Source organism: Felis catus, chromosome D4 (assembly GCF_018350175.1).
Source record: "Felis catus isolate Fca126 chromosome D4, F.catus_Fca126_mat1.0, whole genome shotgun sequence".
NCBI lineage: Eukaryota > Metazoa > Chordata > Mammalia > Carnivora > Felidae > Felis > Felis catus.
Window position 1 is genome coordinate 71,162,762 of NC_058380.1, and position 21,460 is coordinate 71,184,221.

Here is a 21,460-nt window from a genome sequence, read left to right on the forward strand (position 1 = left end):
AAAATGTTATTTAAAAGTACTCTAAGATTTTGATAAATGTATCATGGTTACATTAGATGTTAACATTAGGGGAAGTTGGGTGAAAGGTTCCTGGAAACCTTCTATATTATCTTTGCAACTCTTCTGTAAATCTAAAATCATTTCAGAATTAAAAGCGTTAAATTTTTTTTACTGTTTTTATTAATTTTTGAGAGAGAGAAAATGCAAGTGGGGGAGGGGCAGAGAGAGAGAGACACAGAACCCCAAGGCAGGCTCCAGGCTCTGAGCTCAGAGCTGTCAGCACAGAGTCCAACACCGGGCTTGAACCCATGAACCGTGAGATCATGACCTGAGCCGAAGTCAGATGCCTAACCGACTGAGCCACCCAGGCACGCCTAGAATTAAAACCTTTTAAAAGGGTATACCAAGAAAGGCTTCTGTCCTGGTAACTAAGTAGCTTAGCATCTCCTCCCATTAAAACCAGAATATACACTTTCTCAAAGAATGAAAAACATGAATCACGATGGACGTCCTACTTTTTCATTGGCTTATGGCTAAACTTCTAATGTATTTTCAGAACCATTTTAACAAAAGCGTCCTTAATAGTTGCCCTATCTGCATCTAGGACTGAAGCAAAAACAAGTTAATTTCGTGTGGCTCTTATCTGATGGACTTTGATAAACACTCCTTGCTCAGACTCATTATTCACCATCCATATTTACAAGCTTGGAAAATGTTATTATCTCAAAGGCCACAGAAATGTTCCCAGCCCAAGCCACTTTAGAGACTCATGATGTCACAGAGCCAGGCCAGCCTTACTTTGAAGATGCAAAGGAAGGCTGTTTGTGAGGGCGCTGTGTATGTTTTCTAAAGGAGCGTGCCTTCGGATTCCTCCGGAGACGGAGCCACAGTGGATAACCCTCATGCATGCTGTGCTTCAAAGGAGACAGAAATGTAAACAGCGGCAGCACACCAGGGTCGGGTTTCTTTGCTTTAGCTACCAAGAAGTCAGAAAAGGAAAACAGGTATTTACTTAGGTTTATTGTTATTATTGTCACATGTTCTTTGAATGATTGGAAACCAAAAGAAGACTCTCTTCAGAAACAGAGTACCACAGAGCCTTAACAGGATTACTTTTCAACAATCCTCTGGGCCAATTTTAAATAAAAAAGAAAACAACTAAAATACCCCCTTTTTTGCTGTTTGTGGTACGTGTCTTCTACCAGGCATCTCCAACACAACAGTTCTTGAAATACGATGCTAGACTAGGAGACAAACGGAGCCGACTTAAGAACGGACTCCATAATCTAGTATGGATTAGCATCCCTGTCTTAATAAGGTCTGGAGAATGGATTTCTCCTTCCACAGAATGATCCCTCTCTTCTCAGTGAGGAATAGATTTCAGCACATGCTTCTAATACCAACACAAAGGGTACTCAACGCAGTAAGTATCTGGAACATAGCTCGTTAAGGCAGATTGAAATTTAAAAATGAAATAAGCGCTTTTTCTTCTAAGGCAGTTGGAGAAACAGCTTTCATCAGCCAGGAAGATACCATAGAGATGGAAATAGCTCTGAAAAAATAAATAAATAAAAGAGCAAGCTAGAAGACCCAGCTTCAAAATGAGCTTCCAGTACTTTCCAGCTGTGTGTTAGTTGCTATATTAACTGCTTTGTGCAAATCATTTCATTCAAAAATGAAAAAGCCCTAAAATGGTGTCCTGACATTACCAGATGGTCAGAGATTTCTTTAAGGTATTGCCGATGACGAAAATGATAACCAATGTCATTCTACAAAGAGCAAAGAATGTGCTATTGTAGCTTCCATCGAGACTTCAGCTCTAGGTGACCAAAATCCTATGATCTTCTTGGCTCTCCTCACTCTTGCAGTCTGAGGAATGGGAGCCATCCCACAGTACTGCCTGTTTTTTCTTCTGGTCCATTTCTTTCTTCCACAAGATCTTGGTGACCTACATCATCATACTAAATGTGTTCATTTATGCAAGGGAATCTTGATGGCTTTCCTTCCTCCTGTATAACAATACATTTCCCCTCCAAATTTCTTCTCCTATCAACTAATACAGTGAATCACGTAGGAAAAACATTTCTTGGTGTTGGATATTCATGATTTGCAATGGGATATGACCTAGCTGTGTTTTTACATAAATGCAAATAAAAACTCAAGCAAACTTATAGTCATAGAAGTAGAATATTACAAAGAGTCCTACTATTCTTTGAATTTGTGGGACTCTCTAAGTGTGTGTTAGTTTCTGTCTGGGGACCACAAACAGGTAAATTAAGAAGGTACGATAACCTCCCCCACTCATGCTCTGTCTCTCTCTGTCAAAAATAAACAAACGTTAAAAAAAATAAAAAAAAAAAAGAGGGGCGCCTGGGTGGCTCAGTCGGTTGAGTGTCAGCTCAGGTCATGGCCTCACAGTCTGTGAGTTCAAGCCCTGCGTCAGGTTCTGTGCTGACAGCTCAGGGTCTGGAGCCTGCTTCAGATTCTGTGTCTCCCTCTGTCTCTGCCACTCCCCCACTCATTCTCTGTCTCTCTCTCTGTCAAAAATAAACATTAAAAATTTTTTTTTAAAAAGAAGGTACGATAAGAAAGTTCAAAAGTGAGCAATCAACATGGGGAACTGGGGCTAGCAAGCTTGGAAAAATGAAAATATTTGAAGGATTTTTTCTTTTTCTTTTTTTTTAGTCCAGTGGATAGAAGTAGAAACTAAATCTTGTGCATGGTAATAATAAAGAGACTGATTTTGGTTTGATTTAGAATATATAAATGCGTATATATATATATATATATAAAATATATATATATATATATATTTTAACAGAGTATTTTAAATGGGTTGCTATGGTATACTGAGTTGCCCATAATTCAAAGTATTCAAAAAAATGATGGATATACTATTTAACTTGGATGTCGTTTATATTTCAGATTATTCCAATTTAAGAGAAGTCCACGGTTCTCTGTCCTAAATTTTTTTTAATGTTTATTTATTCTTTGAGAGACAAAAGATGAGTGGGGGAGGGGCAGAGAGAGGGAGACAGAATCTAAAGCAGGCTCCAGGCTCTGAGCTGTCAAGCACAGAGTCCAACGCAGGGCTCAAACTCACAGCGTACATGTTCATGACCTGAGCCGAAGCTGGTCATTTAAACAACTGAGCCACCCAGGCACCACTATGATTCTTTATTCTAAATGTCTTACTGAACAAGTCCCAAAAAGCAGAGAAGGGAAATGAATCACTGCCTAGGTCCTTTTTTAAGTATTTTCTTTTTTCTACAAGACACTGCTAAACTTTAGGGAGAAAAGAAAACAACAAAAGTATTCTGTGCCACTCCCTGCCTCCGCCCTGGAAAGGAGGTTGATTACACATCAGTCTGGAAGACAAGGCTGATGCATTACATATAAAGCAGTTAAATGAGAATAAAGACCATGAAGCCAAATATTTACAAATTGATAGGTGGCAAAACAGTAAGTTCCAAGGTCAAGAGGGATCATAGGCTAAGCAAGCAAGACACATGAAAAAACTAGGACTACAGTCTGACCTTGAAATGACCAACAATCTCATATACTGAATGAGTGTACTCAAGCTTAGATAGGTTTTGCAGATTATCCTTGCATTATTTTCTCTAATTTAAAGTAATCTCAATTGTGTGTGTACGTGTGTGAATACGGTGCAAGTGTATATGAATATATCAGCATATATAAATCTGTACATACAGAGCTGCATATCTGCTCTTGTGCACAGAAAGAAACTTTGACAGTCTCTCTATGACCATGTAATTTCCGGTAGAACTGCTAAGCCTACTCCTAGGAAAACAGCAGATCTTAGACGATCTTTCATCTCCTGAATTGGTTCTGTAGATCCATAGTGGAAGAAATGGGTACATTCTTTCGAAACGTCACACTGCTCCCAATTCCAAACCAATCAAGCAAGATGAAAGCAGTGACAACAACTACACAGTGAAAGATCACACAGGGAAATCAGCACAGTCCTCACGGTCTATGCTGAAGAACGGTCCAGTAAAAGACCACTGGAGCAAAACTGAAAGAGACTCAGAATTTACCTGCACTTGCTCCGGGACCCGAAAAAGAGTAGTGTAAGAGAGGGGGAAAAAAAAAAAGGGAATAAGATTCTCAAATTTTACTGAGGCCTTTGAACTTTGGTGGAAAACATTTTGGAGATAATAGCAGCCAGGGAATGAAGACACTTAATATTCCCATAGGAGTGCATGCCCATTTCAGCCACTCATAGTTACTCGGCTGGTGGAAAAAAAAAAAAAAAACGAGATTTAGAAATAAGCACAATTGTGTTGAGAAACTAGGAAAACACGCCTAGCCCAAAGGCATTCAGACACAATTTTTCAGGTCTAATCTGGCCCAAGCATGGACCTTCAGTGATTTTTCCTGATTAACGTCTATGTTAGAAACAGGGGTCACTGCTGTTCCAAGTGTCCATATGACCAGTTTTCAGTATGAAAAAACTGGTGTCTAAAACCAGGCACTGTTGGGGGTGTTGTAAAAAACGATTTTCTTTGTTTAGGTCCATCTGACAGAAAACTGCTAACTGTCCTTTTAACCATAAATGTATTAAATTCACAACTTTTGTGTGTGTGTGTGTGTGTGTGTGTGTGTGTGTGTGTGAGCCCGACGCGGGCTCAAACTCACAAACCATGAGATCATGACCTGAGCCGAAGTCAGACACTCAACCCGACGTCCCTCAATTTATGACTTTCAAGTAGACTTTGAAAAAATAAAACAGGAATGTGTCACTGGCCTGGGTGGTGGAGATAGGGAATGTGCAGTCAGAGTAAAATCGAAACAGGAAATTATAAGTTCATTTAAATTTAGGACTGGGTATTAAGTGCAAAAAACGAGGGCTTCTTATGATGATGCTATGTCAGAACACAGAACTTGAGGTTTGAAAACTGAAGTGGCATTTCTGGCTCTGTACCCGCAGCAAAGCCCTGAGTCTCAGATTCCTTGTCTGGAAAATGGGCTGAATAGAATCAATTAGGTTTAATCACAGGGATATGATCTGGGTACAGGAGATAATGTATAATGTACATGAAAATATCCATAACTTGTGAAGAACTACGCAAATGTATTATCAAGATCTTATCATTGAGTATTGCTATTTTATACTTCTAAACAAATGTTGCAATTGGCTTGTCGCTAATTCAAAAGGTCTAAATTGACACAAACTTCTCAGGAAAGAAAAATGAAAGCTCCATATGCGATCTGCACCTGATACAGTATTATGTTAAACATTTTGGAACAATTAATTTGGTTGTCTTCTCTTCTAGGATTTAAAACCATTATAAATTCTCAATTCTGCATACGAATGTAGACATTTTTACATTTTTCTTTGTCGCTTGCTCCACTGGTAGTTTCCTACGCGAGATAATGGTTTGCTCCTCTCTGCTCTCTGAGCAGCCTCCTGGAGTTGGTAGGAGACCATCTCCGCTGGTGGTAGACTCTCTTCTGCAGAAACCCCCTAATCCTCTGTTTACCACAACATGAGTCTATTGCCATAGAAATGATAGTTGAGATCCCAGAGTCAACCTCACTGCCTTCACAGCAGGACCTTGTAAAAGGAGAAGCCATGCTAACAAAGGGAAAACACAATTTATCAGAATAGTAGGCAGTCTGTTGCCTTGAAAGAAAGGGTAATTGTCAACATTAAAACAAAAATGCATGAATGAGCTATGTTGTTGGGTATGCTGGAGTTTATTTTCTATGTAGTACTGCCCGACTAAAAGTAGCAATTTGAAATTTTATGTCCTTTAATAGTTTGCTTGTAAAGGTCAGCAGTTTCCCTTGATTGCATGTTTCTTACTGAAATAAGAAACAAGCAGATTCTAATTAATCTTGTTGCACAACTGATATTTCCGTGCTCAAAGATTTTCCCTTTTCATGATGTGTTGTTTTTGTGTGTTTATTGTGTGTGTTTGTCTCGTTTCTATTAATAGAAGAAAGTGAACCTGAACAAGATACTAAAGGTATTTTTTTTCTTTCTGCACTGTTTCTTTTCCAATGTACGGTTCTATTCAATTGTTTATTTTTGCTGACCTTATAAACAAGTCTAAGTGCCGTTATTTTTTTTAGGAAATAAAATGATGTACAGGGAATACTGTCAGCATTTAACAGAGTATTATGAGATGCGATGCTTTATTTTATAATGTATTTATCGACCATTTACTTTTTATTAAGTCAACTCTGAAAATGCAAACAAAATGGCGTAAATCAGCATGAGAATAGAAATCTCACACAGATTGGAATAGGAAAAAGCTTCTCAGGGGAGTACGTGGGGGGAGGGAGGGTGTTACAATTTTTGGAGAGATATAAAAATGTCAAGATGCCAGCTTAGGTTTTTATTGTTATTACTTCAAGAGGACAAGTATTATGCAACTGCTCCAAACCAAATCAAATCAATCAAATTTAAATTAGTTTTAATTGCACACAGACATATACCTATATTTAGTGGAATTACGTTTACAAGAAAGTAGTGGGAAATCAAATCTGTTTGGGGAAAAACCCGACTGTAGAATAACAGTTTTTCTTCCAAGAAAGCACCTTCTACCCTCATGAAGATTCCAACTTTGTGCTTTATATTTTTCGGATCAGATTCACAAGTTCTCATGCAATACAGTTTTGGCTTTAGGAATAAACCTTAGGCTAGTATTATTTGAAACAGCACCTCCTTATTTAGTATCTCAAATAAGGTATTTGAGATGCTTTTCTACTTCTAAACATCAGGCTTCTTACAACTAAGTTTAGACAAAACCATTTCACCAGCTCCTGTGTGATTTTAATTTTTGTTTTTGCTTGCTTTCAATTTCCCTCCATCAGACATTGCTGGTTAGAACCAAGTAACCTGAAAAAAAATCTCTTTAAAGGATACTAGAATAAAATAAATAAAGGAAAAAAATGAGAGAAAATAAAATCCATGTGAGTTCATTGTGTCCTTTTGAGATAATTGCTCTGAAACAGAATTTATAAGGGACCTAAGTATTCCTCTGGTCATACTCCCTTAACAAGACAAAAGCAGTAATTCATCTCAAGCCGAACTGGTCATTAATTTCAGGACTTAATTTGGGTCCCCTGCCCTAGGCTTTCCATTGCACCAGTGTGCAATTTCAGACTGAATAATAGCTCTATCTCCTTATTACTAATTCAAATTACCCCTTAAAATGACAATCAGCAATAACATTTATTATGTTTCTGAAAGTGCTTTAGAAATTGGAAAGGGGGGGAGGGAGAAAGGAGGTATGGATGAGAATATAATATGGTTATGATATAAAGGACTTTGGAATCAGTGGCTGCTTCAGCCCTATTTTGAATATAGGATTCTCAACCTGCAGTTAGCGCTGTAAACTTACCCAAGAGAAATCAAAGCCCAAAACTCATGAATAAATCCCATGAGAGAAAACCCAGGGATAAATAGATTGCCCATGTGTATTTCCCACGATGCAGGTGAACAATAATGCGTTTGCCACAGGAAAGCAAGTGTGATAGAGCTTACAGTGAATTGGAGAATGATGCATAGGACTATTTACATGTGAAAAATCCATATCAAAACAGTTGCAAACATTTTCCAAATTACTAAGTAATGTTATACCCCTTCTATTAAGTAGTCTGTTTATGTAACAAAAACATTTTAACATAGTCTTGCATGCAAAAAAAAAATGCAAGTTAGAGATATACAATGGACATTTACTTGATATGAAACATATCACATTACTTTTAAAATTGATGACCTAGAATGCATTTTTGGTTTGGGGCTATCACTAAGATAATGGGAGTTTATTATTGGATTACATTTAATTTTATTATTACCAGTGTATTATTATCCATGGAGGTTAGGCTGGCATTTGTTTTTAATTACAACTGGATTTACTGTTTCCAATGTCTGATAAATATGGTGGAATTTCTTTCATCCCTCCTCCACCTCTTATGCTTGGAACTGGTAACAAACACAGATGGGTATAAAAATATCAGTTTTATGGCTGATAAAGCTGAATCAAAAAATAAAACTTTCTAGGTTTTCATCCAAGAATTCGACTAACATAACTTGTTTCCTCATCCTCCTCCACCCCTCCCCACTCTTTAACATTGTAGGATGGAGAAGCCCTGACCCGGGACCCTCACTGCACATTAACCCCATACCCTTCTTGTTTAGAGTAGCTGGGAGAATGATGGCCCCAAGAGGACTGAGATACTCCTAACACAGACAAGTCTTTTTCTCCAGTCTCACCAATCAGAAGAGTCATTCATTCACTTATTCATTCACTGATTCACCAAATATTTATTGAATGCCTACCACGTGCCACACAGGGCTGTCTATCAACCAGCCTGTATTACTGAGCAAAGCAAGCTCTGGCCTTGTGATGCTTACATTCCGGAGGAAGAGACAGCCAACTAACAAACAAACAAATCGATAGTTACGACATGGTGGTAAGTGCCACGAAGAAACATAAACAAGGGTAAGGAGATGTATTGAGACACATTTTGATAAGGAGACATCTGTGACCTTCTTTGGGGGAAGGAAACTGGCAAGAACGGTGGAAGCCATCTTTCAATAATGAAAAAAAGGGGGCAAGTTCCTGTTTTATCTTTTGGCAAGAATGTAGGCATGTAGAAGAGAACAGCTTCCCTTTAATTCCTGGCCTTTTTTTTTTTTCCCGTCTACCGCACTAGACTTAATGTGTGTTGAGAAGCTGGTAGATCTTGACCTGACAAATGAGGGGGCACAAGCCCCCCACATGGGGTTGGCAAGTAGCTCCTTCAGCATCCCGGCTCCCACTTTGAGGAAGTGAACCCCATGGGATCATTTTGATCAAAGGCATAGTTTCAACACATCCACACAAAGGAAGCAGAATCACGAGTTTTATTATTTACAAATCCCAGAAGCATGGGTCTGAGGAGCATGCCCTGAGCCTAGGGAAGGGCAGATCTCTGACCCAGGTCACAGAGAAGACAGAGAGCAGGGTACCAAGCACCTATACTTATAAGGTGATTGGGGCAGAGGTCACTAACTTTTCTCAGCTTCACTTTAAGTGGTTACTTTAAAAGGTGCCCAGGGGGCACCTGGGTGGCTCAGTCAGTTAAGTGTCTGACTTCAGCTCAGGTCATGATCTCAGTTTGTGAGTTCGAGTCCCACACTGGGCTCTGTGCTGACAGCTCAGAGCCTGGAGCCTGTTTCGGATTCTGTGTATCTCCCTCTCTCTCTGCCCCTGCCCCACTCAGCCCCTGCCCCACTCAGCCCCTGCCCCACTCATGCTCTGTCTCTCTCTCTAAAGTAAATAAAACATTAAAAAAAAATAATAAAAGGTGCCCAGGAAGAGCAAAATGGGAACTCAGGATGGAGGTCCTAACCTCAAGTCCTTATCTAAATGTCTAGACTCTGGGTGTAGCAGGGTTATCATACTATAAAATCCTGAGACACCAACTCAGAAAAATAAAATTTTTTGTTTTTTTTTTTTTTCAAAAGGTTTTTCTTTTAATCACACAATGAAACCCATGGTCAGCCAAGGGTATATTTGTCCTTTTGGAGGAGAAGACCAGTTGTTTGTCAGCACAGTCACACCTTCATGAAGTCATTGAAAATGCTAATAGTTCTCCTTTAGGTACCATCCTGTGCCCACTGGACCCCCCAGAAGGTTTTGATATGGGACAGAGCAGTATATTAAGTAAATTCACTGCAAGGTCCTATTGAGCTCTCAAATGGTCATCGACTCTATTTTCTTTACCATGTCACTTTATGCTTAGCTGTGTTGTGCAATATAGATCATTAAAAGTTCTGCAATGAGCCCAAGTGATATTCCAAATAATACCAGCCAAAAGAAAAAAAAAAAGCTGTAAATTAGAACAAAATAAACCCTCCCTGATTACTGCATTTCCAGGAAGAATTTATGGTTCCCAAATGAAAACTCTTGCCTCTATAAATTAAAGCAGAAAGAAGGGCCTAGATTTCATTCTTTTCCAATTTCTTATTCTCCTCTTCAGCCAGAAGGCTCTCATTCAGGTTCAAGAGTAAAGCATTATCTGCAGCGGCTGCTGGCTACACTTTTCCAGCACCTATGGGATTAAAATAATCCCACTCCCAATCTGTCAAGGATCCTCCTTTTTTTCAGATTCTGAGAGTCAATGGGACCCATAAGATGATGGGTCTCACACTCAAAAAAATGTAAGACACACAAGTATCGCCCCAACCCCAACAAGTTATTTCAACCAAATGAAGAACGTGGATTCAGATATGTTGTGCAATCTAGGTGTCCATTATTGTTTGCAGAAAATGTTAGAAAAGGAGAGAATACTTGGGAGCGCCCTTGCTGGGATGCCAGTCTGTGTCAGTTGTCAAGACTTCACAACCTGTGAGCTAAGACCGAGCTGGGAGAAATCTCCCATCAAGTGATCAGATGGGTCACCATGTGTCACTCTGGTATATCTGTAAGAAATGTGTATCGCCTCCTAGCTGGCTGGCCTTCTTGAAAAATTGAGAATTTCCAATGTGCACAGCCTCTGTCACTTAGTCTTGATTGACATTTCCTTCGGACTCTTGCATTCTGCAACTTTTTATTTCCTATTTCACCTTGGAGCCTTGCTTTTCTGGGATTCCCATAGAGGTACAGACTTCACCCTCTCTTTTAAGGCAGCAATTTTAGGACTGGCTCCATAATTTGTGGGCCAGGGGCAAATGATAATCTGGGGCCCTTAATTCAAAAATCACTAGTAACTTCAAGACATGGACAGCAGAAAATCAAACCAAGCGTGGGGCCCTCTTAGCATGGTGCCCTATGAGACTACACAGGGCCACTCACACTTGAAGCCAACCCTGCGGACCATGATGGTTACTGTCACTCATTTTGCTATGGAATTTTTCAGCTGGAAACATCACCTGGTCGGGAAATTTTTCAGAGTCCCACATTTTGTTTCAATTTAGAATCATCCCCCATTGAATTTTGATCTAAAACTGTTGTAGATATTTCTGAGGCTCTTAGGACAGATGCCTCTGCCAAATCTTCCTTCTCAGAGCCTTACTTTTCTTCAGTTTTGGGGTTTTCTAAAACTTGATGTTATTTCAATAGCAGATGAAGTGGGTATCTCATCACATGTTTTCTGGAGCTGTGGGGTAGGCTCCACAGCATTTTTTAAAAATATTATTATAAAATTTTCAACCTTACAAAAAAGTAGTTACAGTAATATAGTGAACTCCCATGTTCCCATTACCCATTGGGCAACAATGATCAACAGCCTACCATTTTTGTTTCCTTGATTCCATTACTGTTTTATTGCTGCTAGTTTCTTCTAAAGCAAATCCCAGACATTAATTCAATCAACCAATACGTACGTTAGTATAAGGATTTTTTTAAAAAAAGATATAATGCCATGTTCATTACTCCACTCATCCCCAATTAGCACTCATTTCTCAGTACCATTTACTACCAGGACTGTGTAATTTTTATCCAAATGTATCAAAATATCTTTCTACATCTGACCTGTTGAATTAAGAATCCAAATAAGATCCACTCATTGCATCTGGGGTTATGCCTCTTGAGTCTTTTTAACTCTATGATTGTTCCCTCTTTCTTTTTTACTTCCTGATACACTTTATTTATTGAGAAAACTAAATAATTTGTTCTGCGGAATTGTCTATATTCTGGATTTGAACGAACTGCATCCCCATAGTGTTGTTTCACATGTTCCTTAACCTCGGCTTTTTACAGGTTGGTAATCAGACCACAGGACTTACTAAAAGTGGCTCAGTTTTGTTTGGGGTGGGGGGGGGGGTGGGGATGTTGGGGGTAGATTCAGCTGTATTTTAAATATATGGAGCATTTTTTTTAACCACCTCATGCCTTGAAGATGGAGGCTTCCTTGCTTTTCCTTTCTTCTGGCTTTTGGGCCCAACATTGTATTTCTAACATGCTCTTCTAGATTCCATCTCTTAGAGTCCTCAACTTCAAAAAATAGGAAGTTGAATTAATCTGAACCTGCAAATCTAAAATTAGAATCTGCAAGGGTGGCCTGAGTGGCTCAGTTGGTTAAGCACGTGACTCTTGATTTCAGCTCAGGTCATGGTCTCGTGGTTCATGAATTTGAGCCCCACGTTGGGCTCTGCACTGCCCAGGCAGAGCCTGCTTAGGATTCTCTTTCTCTCCCTTTCTCTCTGCCCCTCCGCCCCCCAAAAAAATAAATAAGCATGTAAAATTAAAATAAATAAATAATAAAATTAGAATCTGCCAAAAACATCCAGTTGTCAAATCATATCTTCTCTGAACTTTCTCTTATCTAATCAGGAGGGATTCCGTCTCAGAATGGAATATTAATTACCTATTCCCCTGCTCACGCGTGGCCTAAAATGTTTCTTTGGGGCCCGATGTGCTCATCGCATTCTCTAAAAAGTTTGACAGATTTTGTCTGTCCTCCCACCATGACACAGTTGAAGATATAAAGCACTAATCATTTCATTACTTAATTAAATACTATTACTTTGGTCAGGCACTCTTCTGGGTACTGAACAAACAGGCTAGGTTTCTGGTTGCTGAAAACTCACAATCTACTGGGGGGTGGGGGGGACGGGGAGGAGGTAGGCATTAGACAAATGAAATATAACTTCAGATAGTGGTAAGGTCTGGAAAGACAGTAAACCAGGATGATGAGAAAGTGAATGGGGGAAGGTTACACTCTATGTTGTGTGGTCAAGGAAAGCCCTTCTGAGGAAATGCCGCTCAGAGACTGGATGATACAAGGGAACTGCCGCATGGAGATCTGGGGGATGAGTGCTGTCGGCCGAGGGACAGCATGGACAAGCTCCTAAGGTGGAAATAAGCCCAGAGCATCCATGGGTGGTGAGAAATGTAGGGTTAAAGCATAAATGGCTTAGAAGCCAGGGCGTATCGGTAATACGGAGGGAACACGGAAGGGTTCTACATGGGAGAACGTGACTTGATTTGCATTTTTAAAAGACCACTCCAGCTTGAGCATTCCCTATAGGAGAGTCACTCACCACTTCTGTTTTCCTAACAGTTTTTGCCAGAATCCTGCGGGCTCCTGAATCCCACAATGTCACATTTGGCTCCTTTGTGACCCTGCGCTGCACAGCAACAGGCATCCCTGTCCCCACCATCACCTGGATTGAAAATGGAAATGCCGTGAGTGCCATCGCTATGGGGACTTGTCTGGGGAAGATCACTCGAGAGGAATCTCAGGATGGGCCACATATTTGTAAAGTTACCCTGATCTCTGTCATTGGTCCCACCTGCACCTCTATTTTTCAAAGCCTTCCAGTATTTTCATCCTAGCAGTCACTGCCTTAGAAATTGAACCCCATGGGTTTGCTTCTTTCCTTGTATCATGGGGAAGAGTAGAAAATCAAATTTTCCTTTATGCCTTTGTGTAAAAGGGAAATGGTAGCAATTCCTTCCCACACAGGTAAAACAATTGTCACAAAATTCACCAGCTCAAGAATTAGGTCACTCCTGGAGGGTACTTTGATGAAAAGTAATCCAGAATTAGAACCCATGACTGTCAGTTTAACCATCTTTAATTCATTTTTTCATACTGATAATAACTGACATATATTAAGTGGTCACTATGTGCCAGGAGCTGTTCTAAGCACTTTACATACATACACATAAATTTATTCGTTCCACAAATATCTACTGAGCATCTCCCGGGTGTCAGGCACTATTCTGGGCATTATAGATATAGGAGCAAACAAAACAGGTTAAGTTCCCTGCCCTCAAAGAACTGACACTATGATGGGGAAAGACAAACAAAAAATAAAACCAATATTCTATGCAGATAGTGTCAAATACTATGGAGGGAAATAAAGCAGGAAAATGAGACAGAAGTGCAACCTTAGGAGAAAGATTCCATTTTCAACAGAGTGGTCAAGGAAGCCTCATTAAGATGTAGAGAATTCAGGGGCACCTGAGTGGCTCAGTCAGTTTAAGCATCCAACTCTTGATTTGAGCTCAGATTATGATCTCATGGTTCATAAGATCAAGGCTAACATCAGGCTCTGTGTTGACAGCATGATGCCTGCTTGGGATTCCCTCTTTCCCTCTCTCTCTCTGCCCCATTCACACACATACAAGCATGTTCTCTGTCTCCCTCTCTTTCTTTCTCTCTCTCAAAATGAATAAATTTTTCAAAAAAGATGAAGACTTTTGAGCTAAGATCTGAAGGAGGTAAGGACGAGATAACTGTAAGATTACTATAGTTATCTGTAGTAAACTATGGGAAGAAAACTGGGGCAAGTTTCTGAGATAAAGGTGCACGCCATACATCAAAGGAATAACAAGTTATATGACGAGAGGTGAATGAGAAACGAAGAAAGAGGTAAGGGGTATGTCTAGGAATTGTGGATCATATACGCTTTATGTAGAGTATTGAAACAATTTTGGCTTTTAATCAAGTGAGATGGGATGCCATTTTAGGTCTCTTTCTCTTATCTGCTTTCCTGCTGACTCTTGTTCCTTGTATTTTGTTTCCTCGTGTGCCTACTTATCTTTGACTACCTGTTGCTATTGTTTTGGGGGAAGAAAGGTCGGGGATTAATACGAGGTCTAGATGAAGGTACTTTTCTCTAGAAAGAATTTTTGTTTATTTTTGCTAAAGACCAGGGGCAACTACTTATCTTGGACCATCTTAAACTAAGTTCAAAGTATGAAGCTCCTTGGTCATCCCAGATCATTGTAACACAGTCTTCAATTCCATGTAGGCTAGGTCGCTTGTAGTTCACACTGGTATGTCCCTGATATCTGGTTCTTTGAGATGTTAGTTTATTGTATCTCTTATTAGACTTCTTACCCTTATGGAACCTGACTTTTGATTTCTGTCTCCTCACTCTTCAAGGCCATCCAAAGGAAACAAATTTTTCTGGGTTGGAAAACTGTCAGGGAAAACAGAAGCTTCTCAGTCTGTTACATTGGTTAAAAGTATTTTTCCACAATTTTAATTGTTTTCAGCCTACTATAGAAAGTCTTAGATGGACAAATGTCTCAGCCTAGTGCTATATGCACACATAATAGCTCACAACACTCTTCTGCTACTTTACTGACTCTCTCAAAGTTGGCTCCTACTTACAGCCCTGCTATCTGAACTCTGGATTTTTCCATGACTCTACAGGGAAAATTTATGCATTCTCCTCTCAGTGAACTTTTAGATTTCAGCAACTTAGCTGATATTAATTTTTCTATCAACCCAGTCACATCTCTTTGGATCTTACAGAAATTGCTGAAAATTTCTGGCCCTTTGATTATGACACCCTTCTACCTTTCTATGGAGTTATTTTTCCTAATTTTAGATTTTATTTACCTTTTGGGATTCAGGTGGAAAACAGAGAGTTAATAAACATGTGGGCTGAGATTACCATTGTAACTGTTGGCCAAGCATGACTTCCACGTAATACAACCTTATTTAGTATTTTCTCTGCCCATCAAGTGTCTTCAGTAGGGCAAGTTCTTTTCTCACTACTGGCTACCTCACACAGGCTCTGTGGCTTTTCTGGTTGCTCTTAGGTGATTTTAAATCACTAATACCATCCCAATTTAGTAATTTTAAGAGCCTAAACCTGAGTAATAACCAAAGCTTCCAAATGCAATTCACAGATGGGACCTTTCCCTCCCCCCACCCCATCCCTTTTTTTAAGATTTCCTTTTTAAGTAATCTCTCCACCCAATGTGGGGCCTGAACTCACAATTCCAAGATCACGAGTCACACCCTCTACTGACTGAGCCAACCAGGTGCCCCACCTTCCTCCCTTTCTTAAGACTACCACATGCATGCTACCTGCCTTCCACAACAGTCCTGTGGTTAGCTTCTTCTCTCACACTCATTCATTCGCTCTTCCTCCACTTCCTAACTGCTACTTAAGACTCCTACAGCTTTGGGGTTGGAAGGAGGGAGGAGCAGTAATTGAAGAGGAAAAGTTCTAATTTAAATGACACTCTTTTAAGTTGGCTTTACACCACTGTGCCCAACAAGTATTTAAAACAATTCTTTCCATCATGGACACATTCATGATTCTTCAGAAATCAAGGGATATTCAAGATGACCCCATGACCCATTTTCCTCAGGGCAGCCATCTCCTTCTTAGCCCCTAATCTGTTTGTTGATGGGAAGCCTTTCTGTCAGGGTCCCATCAATGCCCCCAAAAGATCTTTGGGGAAGACTGAAAATGACTCCAAACCAGATCTTCTATAAAACCTCTGTATCCACAAACTCTTGCATCCAGACCACTGAACAGAGCTACCCCCTCTTTTCTCCTTCCATTGGAGTTGTTAGGCAGCCCGGCTCTGCCCTTTTGATTTTACAGGTGGTTATCAGATACATCTTGGCTGTGTCAACAAATTGCAGGTGTGTCAGGGTCCCCAAGACCACCCTCAAGTTTGATGATTCACTAGAAGGACCCACAGAACTCAGAAAAACCATTATCCTTATGGTTATAGTTTATTACAGTGAAAGGATACAGACTAAACTCAGTAGTAGGTAATCAGTTGTTCTCTCCCTGTGGAATCCCATGGAGAGCACCTAAATCTCCCAGCAATGATGTCAACCTACATGGCGTCTTGTACCAAGGAAGTTCATCCAGCCTTGGGGTCTAGGGATTTTCCTGAAGGTCAGTTACATAAGCATGGAAGGCTCACATGACTGACCTTAGCTAGTCTCTAGCCCTTCCAAAGGTCAAACTGATACAACATAGCCTAGAGTCCCTGCTGAACAAAAAGAGCTATTCACCATAATTTGCACTCGAACATAAACCATCTGGCATGGCTCATGGTCTCAGATATACAAAGACACTCTTACAAGGCAGAATTTTCCAAAGGATGAGAGGTTATCTCTTAGAACCAAGTCAAAGGCCAGTCCTTTCTGGGTTTGAGTACAGGGTTTGAACACCTCGAGTCCAATAAGTTAACCCTTTATTACACAGCAGGGGACATACGTCAATCCTTCAGGTGGTCCTATTGGAGACCCTCTTTCATGCCTTAAGAAGATGGGGTTCTTGGGGCGCCTGGGTGGCTTAGTCGGTTAAGCGTCCAACTTCGGCTCAGGTCATGGTATCACAGTTCTTGAGCTGGAGCCCCACATCAAGCTCTGTGCTGATGGCTCAAAGCCTGGAGCCTGCTTCGGATTCTGTGTCTTCCCATCTCTCGGCCCCTCCCCTGTTCATGCTCTGTCTCTCAATAATAAATAAACATTAAAAAAAGTTTTTTTTTAAAAAAGAAGATGGGGTACTTTTTCAAACCAGTTCCTTGGGTGGGGTGAGGATGGCTCTCACTACAGCTAAGCAACTCAAACCTTGATGAGTCATCTAGAGGGGCCTCAACCATTTTCCTTTCTCACGTCCCCCAGGATAGTCTCTCTCCAACTGTTTCGTATCTTGGTTGCAGTGTGCATATGTTGTCGTATTACAAAATATTAACAGCAACATTTCAAAGTCAAAGGAGTGTTCTCATGAGGAGAAAAAAAGAAACAGAGGAAAAGAAGGCGAGGACGGGAAAGAGAAGTAGGACACTAGGCATGGGGAGGGAAGAAGGGAAGAGAGAGAGGTGTGTGGGAAGCAAAGCATGTCATGTGTGAAATTCCGGTGGATGCGGTTCACTAGGAAAAAGATGCCAGATTCTAAACCTACATGAACTAATAATGTCATCCTGCAAAAGCAGGCTCTTTAGGGCCTACAACTCATTTATTACTTTGCTTTCACTACTGTGTTTGCTGAAGGGTTGTTTTTTCTTTTCTGATGCTTGTAAAAAACCACTTTTCTCATCATTTGTGTTTAAAATCAATTTAACTTGTCTCTTCGAAATACGGTAAATGAATTAATGTCACTCTACAGACTTTCTACATGAGGTATCAGAAATAAGAATAGGTGAGGGGTTGGCAGACTAAATTGGAAACGGCTCTCCCTAGCTAATGTAATTGTAGGGAAGTCTACTTACCTCTCAGACACAGATTTTCCCATACTTTTTTTTAAATTTTTTTTTAAATTTTTTTTCAACGTTTTTTATTTATTTTTGGGACAGCGAGAGACAGAGCATGAATGGGAGAGGGGCAGAGAGAGAGGGAGACACAGAATCAGAAACAGGCTCCAGGCTCCAAGCCATCCGCCCAGAGCCTGACGCGGGGCTCGAACTCACGGACCGCGAGATGGTGACCTGGCTGAAGTCGGACGCTTAACCGACTGCGCCACCCAGGCGCCCCAGATTTTCCCATATTTTTAATGATAGAGGTATCAGGTGGCTGGAGAAAATGATCCCTAATAGGACATCAGGGTTAAAGTTCTCCATTTTTGTTAAGTTACAATCAAATAACTTGAGGTTCCTGTTCTTCTTTAGCTCTCTAATTAAATGTCATCTATAATTCAAATCCTGGGGCGCCTGGGTGGTTCCATCAGTTGAGCATCCAACTCTTGATTTCAGCAGGTCATGATCCCAGGGTTGTGGGATCGAGCCCTGCATTGGGCTCTACAATGAGCATGGAGCTTGCTCAAGATTCTCTCTCTCCCTCTCCCCCTCTCCCCAACTTGTGCTGGCACTCTCTAAATTAAGTAAGTAAAAGAAATTTCAAATCTTATTTGGCAGTGTTTTGTGGCTCTTCTGTGTAAGTCACTGTAGTTGTCTTAAGCCTCTCAAGGTAGTGTAAAAATATGTCCTAAGAAAGCTGGGGAACTGATGATAGGACTTTAATGATTTGTCTTCCTCTATGAAAACGGGAATAAAGAAAATGGAAAGACACATGCTTTACAAAACCTTCAGTGTTTTCAAAGGCTCATAATAGTCTAGAACTGGAAGATACATGACTAGTCTCTCTTGGAGTTCATGAGTAATAAAAAAAGAGTATGATGGTTTGAGTTAGTTTGGGTCCTACTGAGACCCCAACTTAATCATTCAAGATGTGATTCACAGAAAGATGTGATTCACAAGATTCAAGATGTGATTCACAAAAGGCAGGAAGCAAAATAGACCCATTGCCTCTGATTCTTACACAGGAATAAAACAAACTAATAGTGGCTTTCTTCTGGAAGAAAGCAGAAGTACATCCGTGGTTCTCATGGTCAGAGACAGGGTTGCTCTTACAGCCAAGTTTCGTTCGTGGTGATACGACCCACGTCCAAACAGAAACCGAGACGATCTCGCTCATGCTGACACAAATCACAGGAAATGGAGGCAATCTCAGGCATTTAATGCACAAGGGGCAACCAGAAAATTCTACCGAGAACAGGAAGAGCCCACAGCCCTGGTATTATCTGGGGTGGACTGAACAAAGATGAATACAGAGCTGGGAGCTAATTGGCACAGAATAAAACAGAGTTTAAACTGTGGTTCTTCACTAACTCCAAATTCATGAACTAACTTCACTAACACACTCCTGAGAACAGTGAGTACTCTAACAGATGTGACGACTCCTTTCCCCCCGCCTCTGTGAACACATCAATAACCTAAAAGCCTGAATGGTTAAACCAAAGAACAAGAGAAAGGCAAGCCACATGCTCTGAAGTGATCAAGAATTGTTTTTTCCTCTCTTTGTACACAAATGTCATTCATGGAAATCTGTAGTCTCAGATGAACCTCAGAACGAGGAGTAATATTCCTTTTGTTTTACAACATTGGAAGTAGTAGTTTCACGTGGATAGAGCAGAGCTCACTTCTCTTAAAGAAAACAAACTTCTAGGGGCGCCTGGGTGGTGCAGTCGGTTAAGCATCCGACTTCAGCCAGGTCACGATCTCACGGTCCGTGAGTTCGAGCCCCGCGTCGGGCTCTGTGCTGACAGCTCAGAGCCTGAAGCCTGTTTCTGATTCTGTGTCTCCCTCTCTCTGCCCCTCCCCCGTTCATGCTCTGTCTCTCTCTGTCCCCCAAAAAATAAATAAACGTTGAAAAAAAAATTAAAAAAAAAAAAAAGAAACTTCTATTCCGATAACCAGACTTGACTTCAAGTTAGACTGGTAATATCTCCATTATTTTCGCATTCAAATAAAAAATGTAGAAAAATTACATGTCTCTCTTGTTTCTCCATTAAATACAGTTCCTAAAGGATTTTAAAAGCTGGATCATTTTAATATTTTTAGAAGAATTTTATTTAAAAAAAGTAGTCAAACTATCTATGTGGAAGATTGTGCTTTTGAATTTTCTTAAAGGTCAGCTCACCTTGACATGTATTTTTAAGAGGTAGTATTTTTGGTTTGAAGTACCTGAGCTTTGGAGTCTTCTCATCTTACTAGCTGTGTTAATTAAGATAATTACATGTATCAGCTGGAATATATTCCATGAAACATGGCAGTAGCCAGATTGAAAGAGGCAACTACGGCGATGTTGATCAGAAACAATGTGGAAGATTTTCTCATTCTGTTACCCCCTTTTCTTTTTTTTCAAATGTTGATTTATCTATTTTGAGAGAGAGAGAGAGCGCAGGGGAGGGGGAGCGAGAGGGGGAGAGAGAGAATCCCAAGCAGGCCTCTGCACTGTCAGCACGGAGCCTGATGCAGGGCTCGAACTCATGAAGCCCTGAGATCATGACCTGAGCCGAAACCAAGAGTTGGATACTCAACCGAATGAGCCACCCAGGTGCCCCTAGCCCTCTTTCTATGATGCACATACAGACATTATTCCAACTCCCTACACATGGACCCTACTGGGCCATACCCGACGGCTCCATGAGGCATTCTCAGCAAGCTGGAACTGTTTGTAAGACAGAGCCATTGAAGCCAGTGGCCTTCCTATGCTAAGGCCAATTCATGACGAAGTGATGAGACTATTCGTACCTGTGAATAGATCCTCTCAAAACAGCATTATTAATGTGTTAATGATACATAAAAATATTCCACAGGTCAATACTACTTTGCCACTTTCAAAAAGCTTTTACACACATCACCTCAGGTGTGAACCAAGGTGCCTATTTATGACAGGGTTTCCTGTCTGCCTGCCTCTTTTTGAGGTCACTGTCTCAGAAAGAGAACCGCACATACACAGCAGAGCTGTTTATCCAGCAACTTCAGGGCAGTATGCCTGACAGACTTGCAGAAAATAACGTATTTACTGTAAATCCCAGATATAGTCACCTCAATTAAGTACTTGGTTTTGCCGAGACATACCTTGGTCAAAACTCGTCATAATCTGAACCTGAGGAGCAAAAAGACCAAAATGGAGGGCAAGGGGTGGTTTTTATTTTTGGGTCATCAAAAAATACGAAACTGTTGGTCAGGATGACCCATGAAGGAAGAAAAACAAATTCGCACTCTGACTAACAAGGCCTGCTGTGCCTGAGTCACAACCCGAATCAAGCAAGGCCTCTGAAAACAGGAGGAAAAGCATTTAGGAGCCATGCCATAATCGAGCAATGGGCCTCATAACTTGTTGGTCTCCTTGCTGAATTACTTCAACACCCGGATGAAGTCCAGGAGAAGAGAGGTCAGCCAGTTTAAAACTCATCCTCTTTCCTACCAAGAATGTTTTCATTAAC

General features: G+C 40.5%; 2 protein-coding genes across 4 annotated transcripts in view; one reads left to right on the forward strand and one right to left on the reverse strand.

Annotated features, from left to right (window-relative positions):
* The window catches only part of SVEP1 (sushi, von Willebrand factor type A, EGF and pentraxin domain containing 1), a 351,417-nt gene that overhangs the window by 299,737 nt on the left and 30,220 nt on the right, over positions 1 to 21,460 (reverse strand). The window lies entirely within an intron of this gene.
* The window catches only part of MUSK (muscle associated receptor tyrosine kinase), a 97,300-nt gene that overhangs the window by 35,680 nt on the left and 40,160 nt on the right, over positions 1 to 21,460 (forward strand). For 2 of the 3 annotated variants that reach the window (XM_045043476.1, XM_011288501.3), the window contains exon 6: positions 13,024 to 13,148. In XM_045043476.1, the coding sequence (XP_044899411.1) occupies positions 13,024 to 13,148 (125 nt within the window). Of the gene's footprint in view, positions 1 to 5,963; positions 5,994 to 13,023; positions 13,149 to 21,460 lie in introns of all 3 variants that reach the window. The other variant, XM_045043477.1, reaches the window with a different exon arrangement.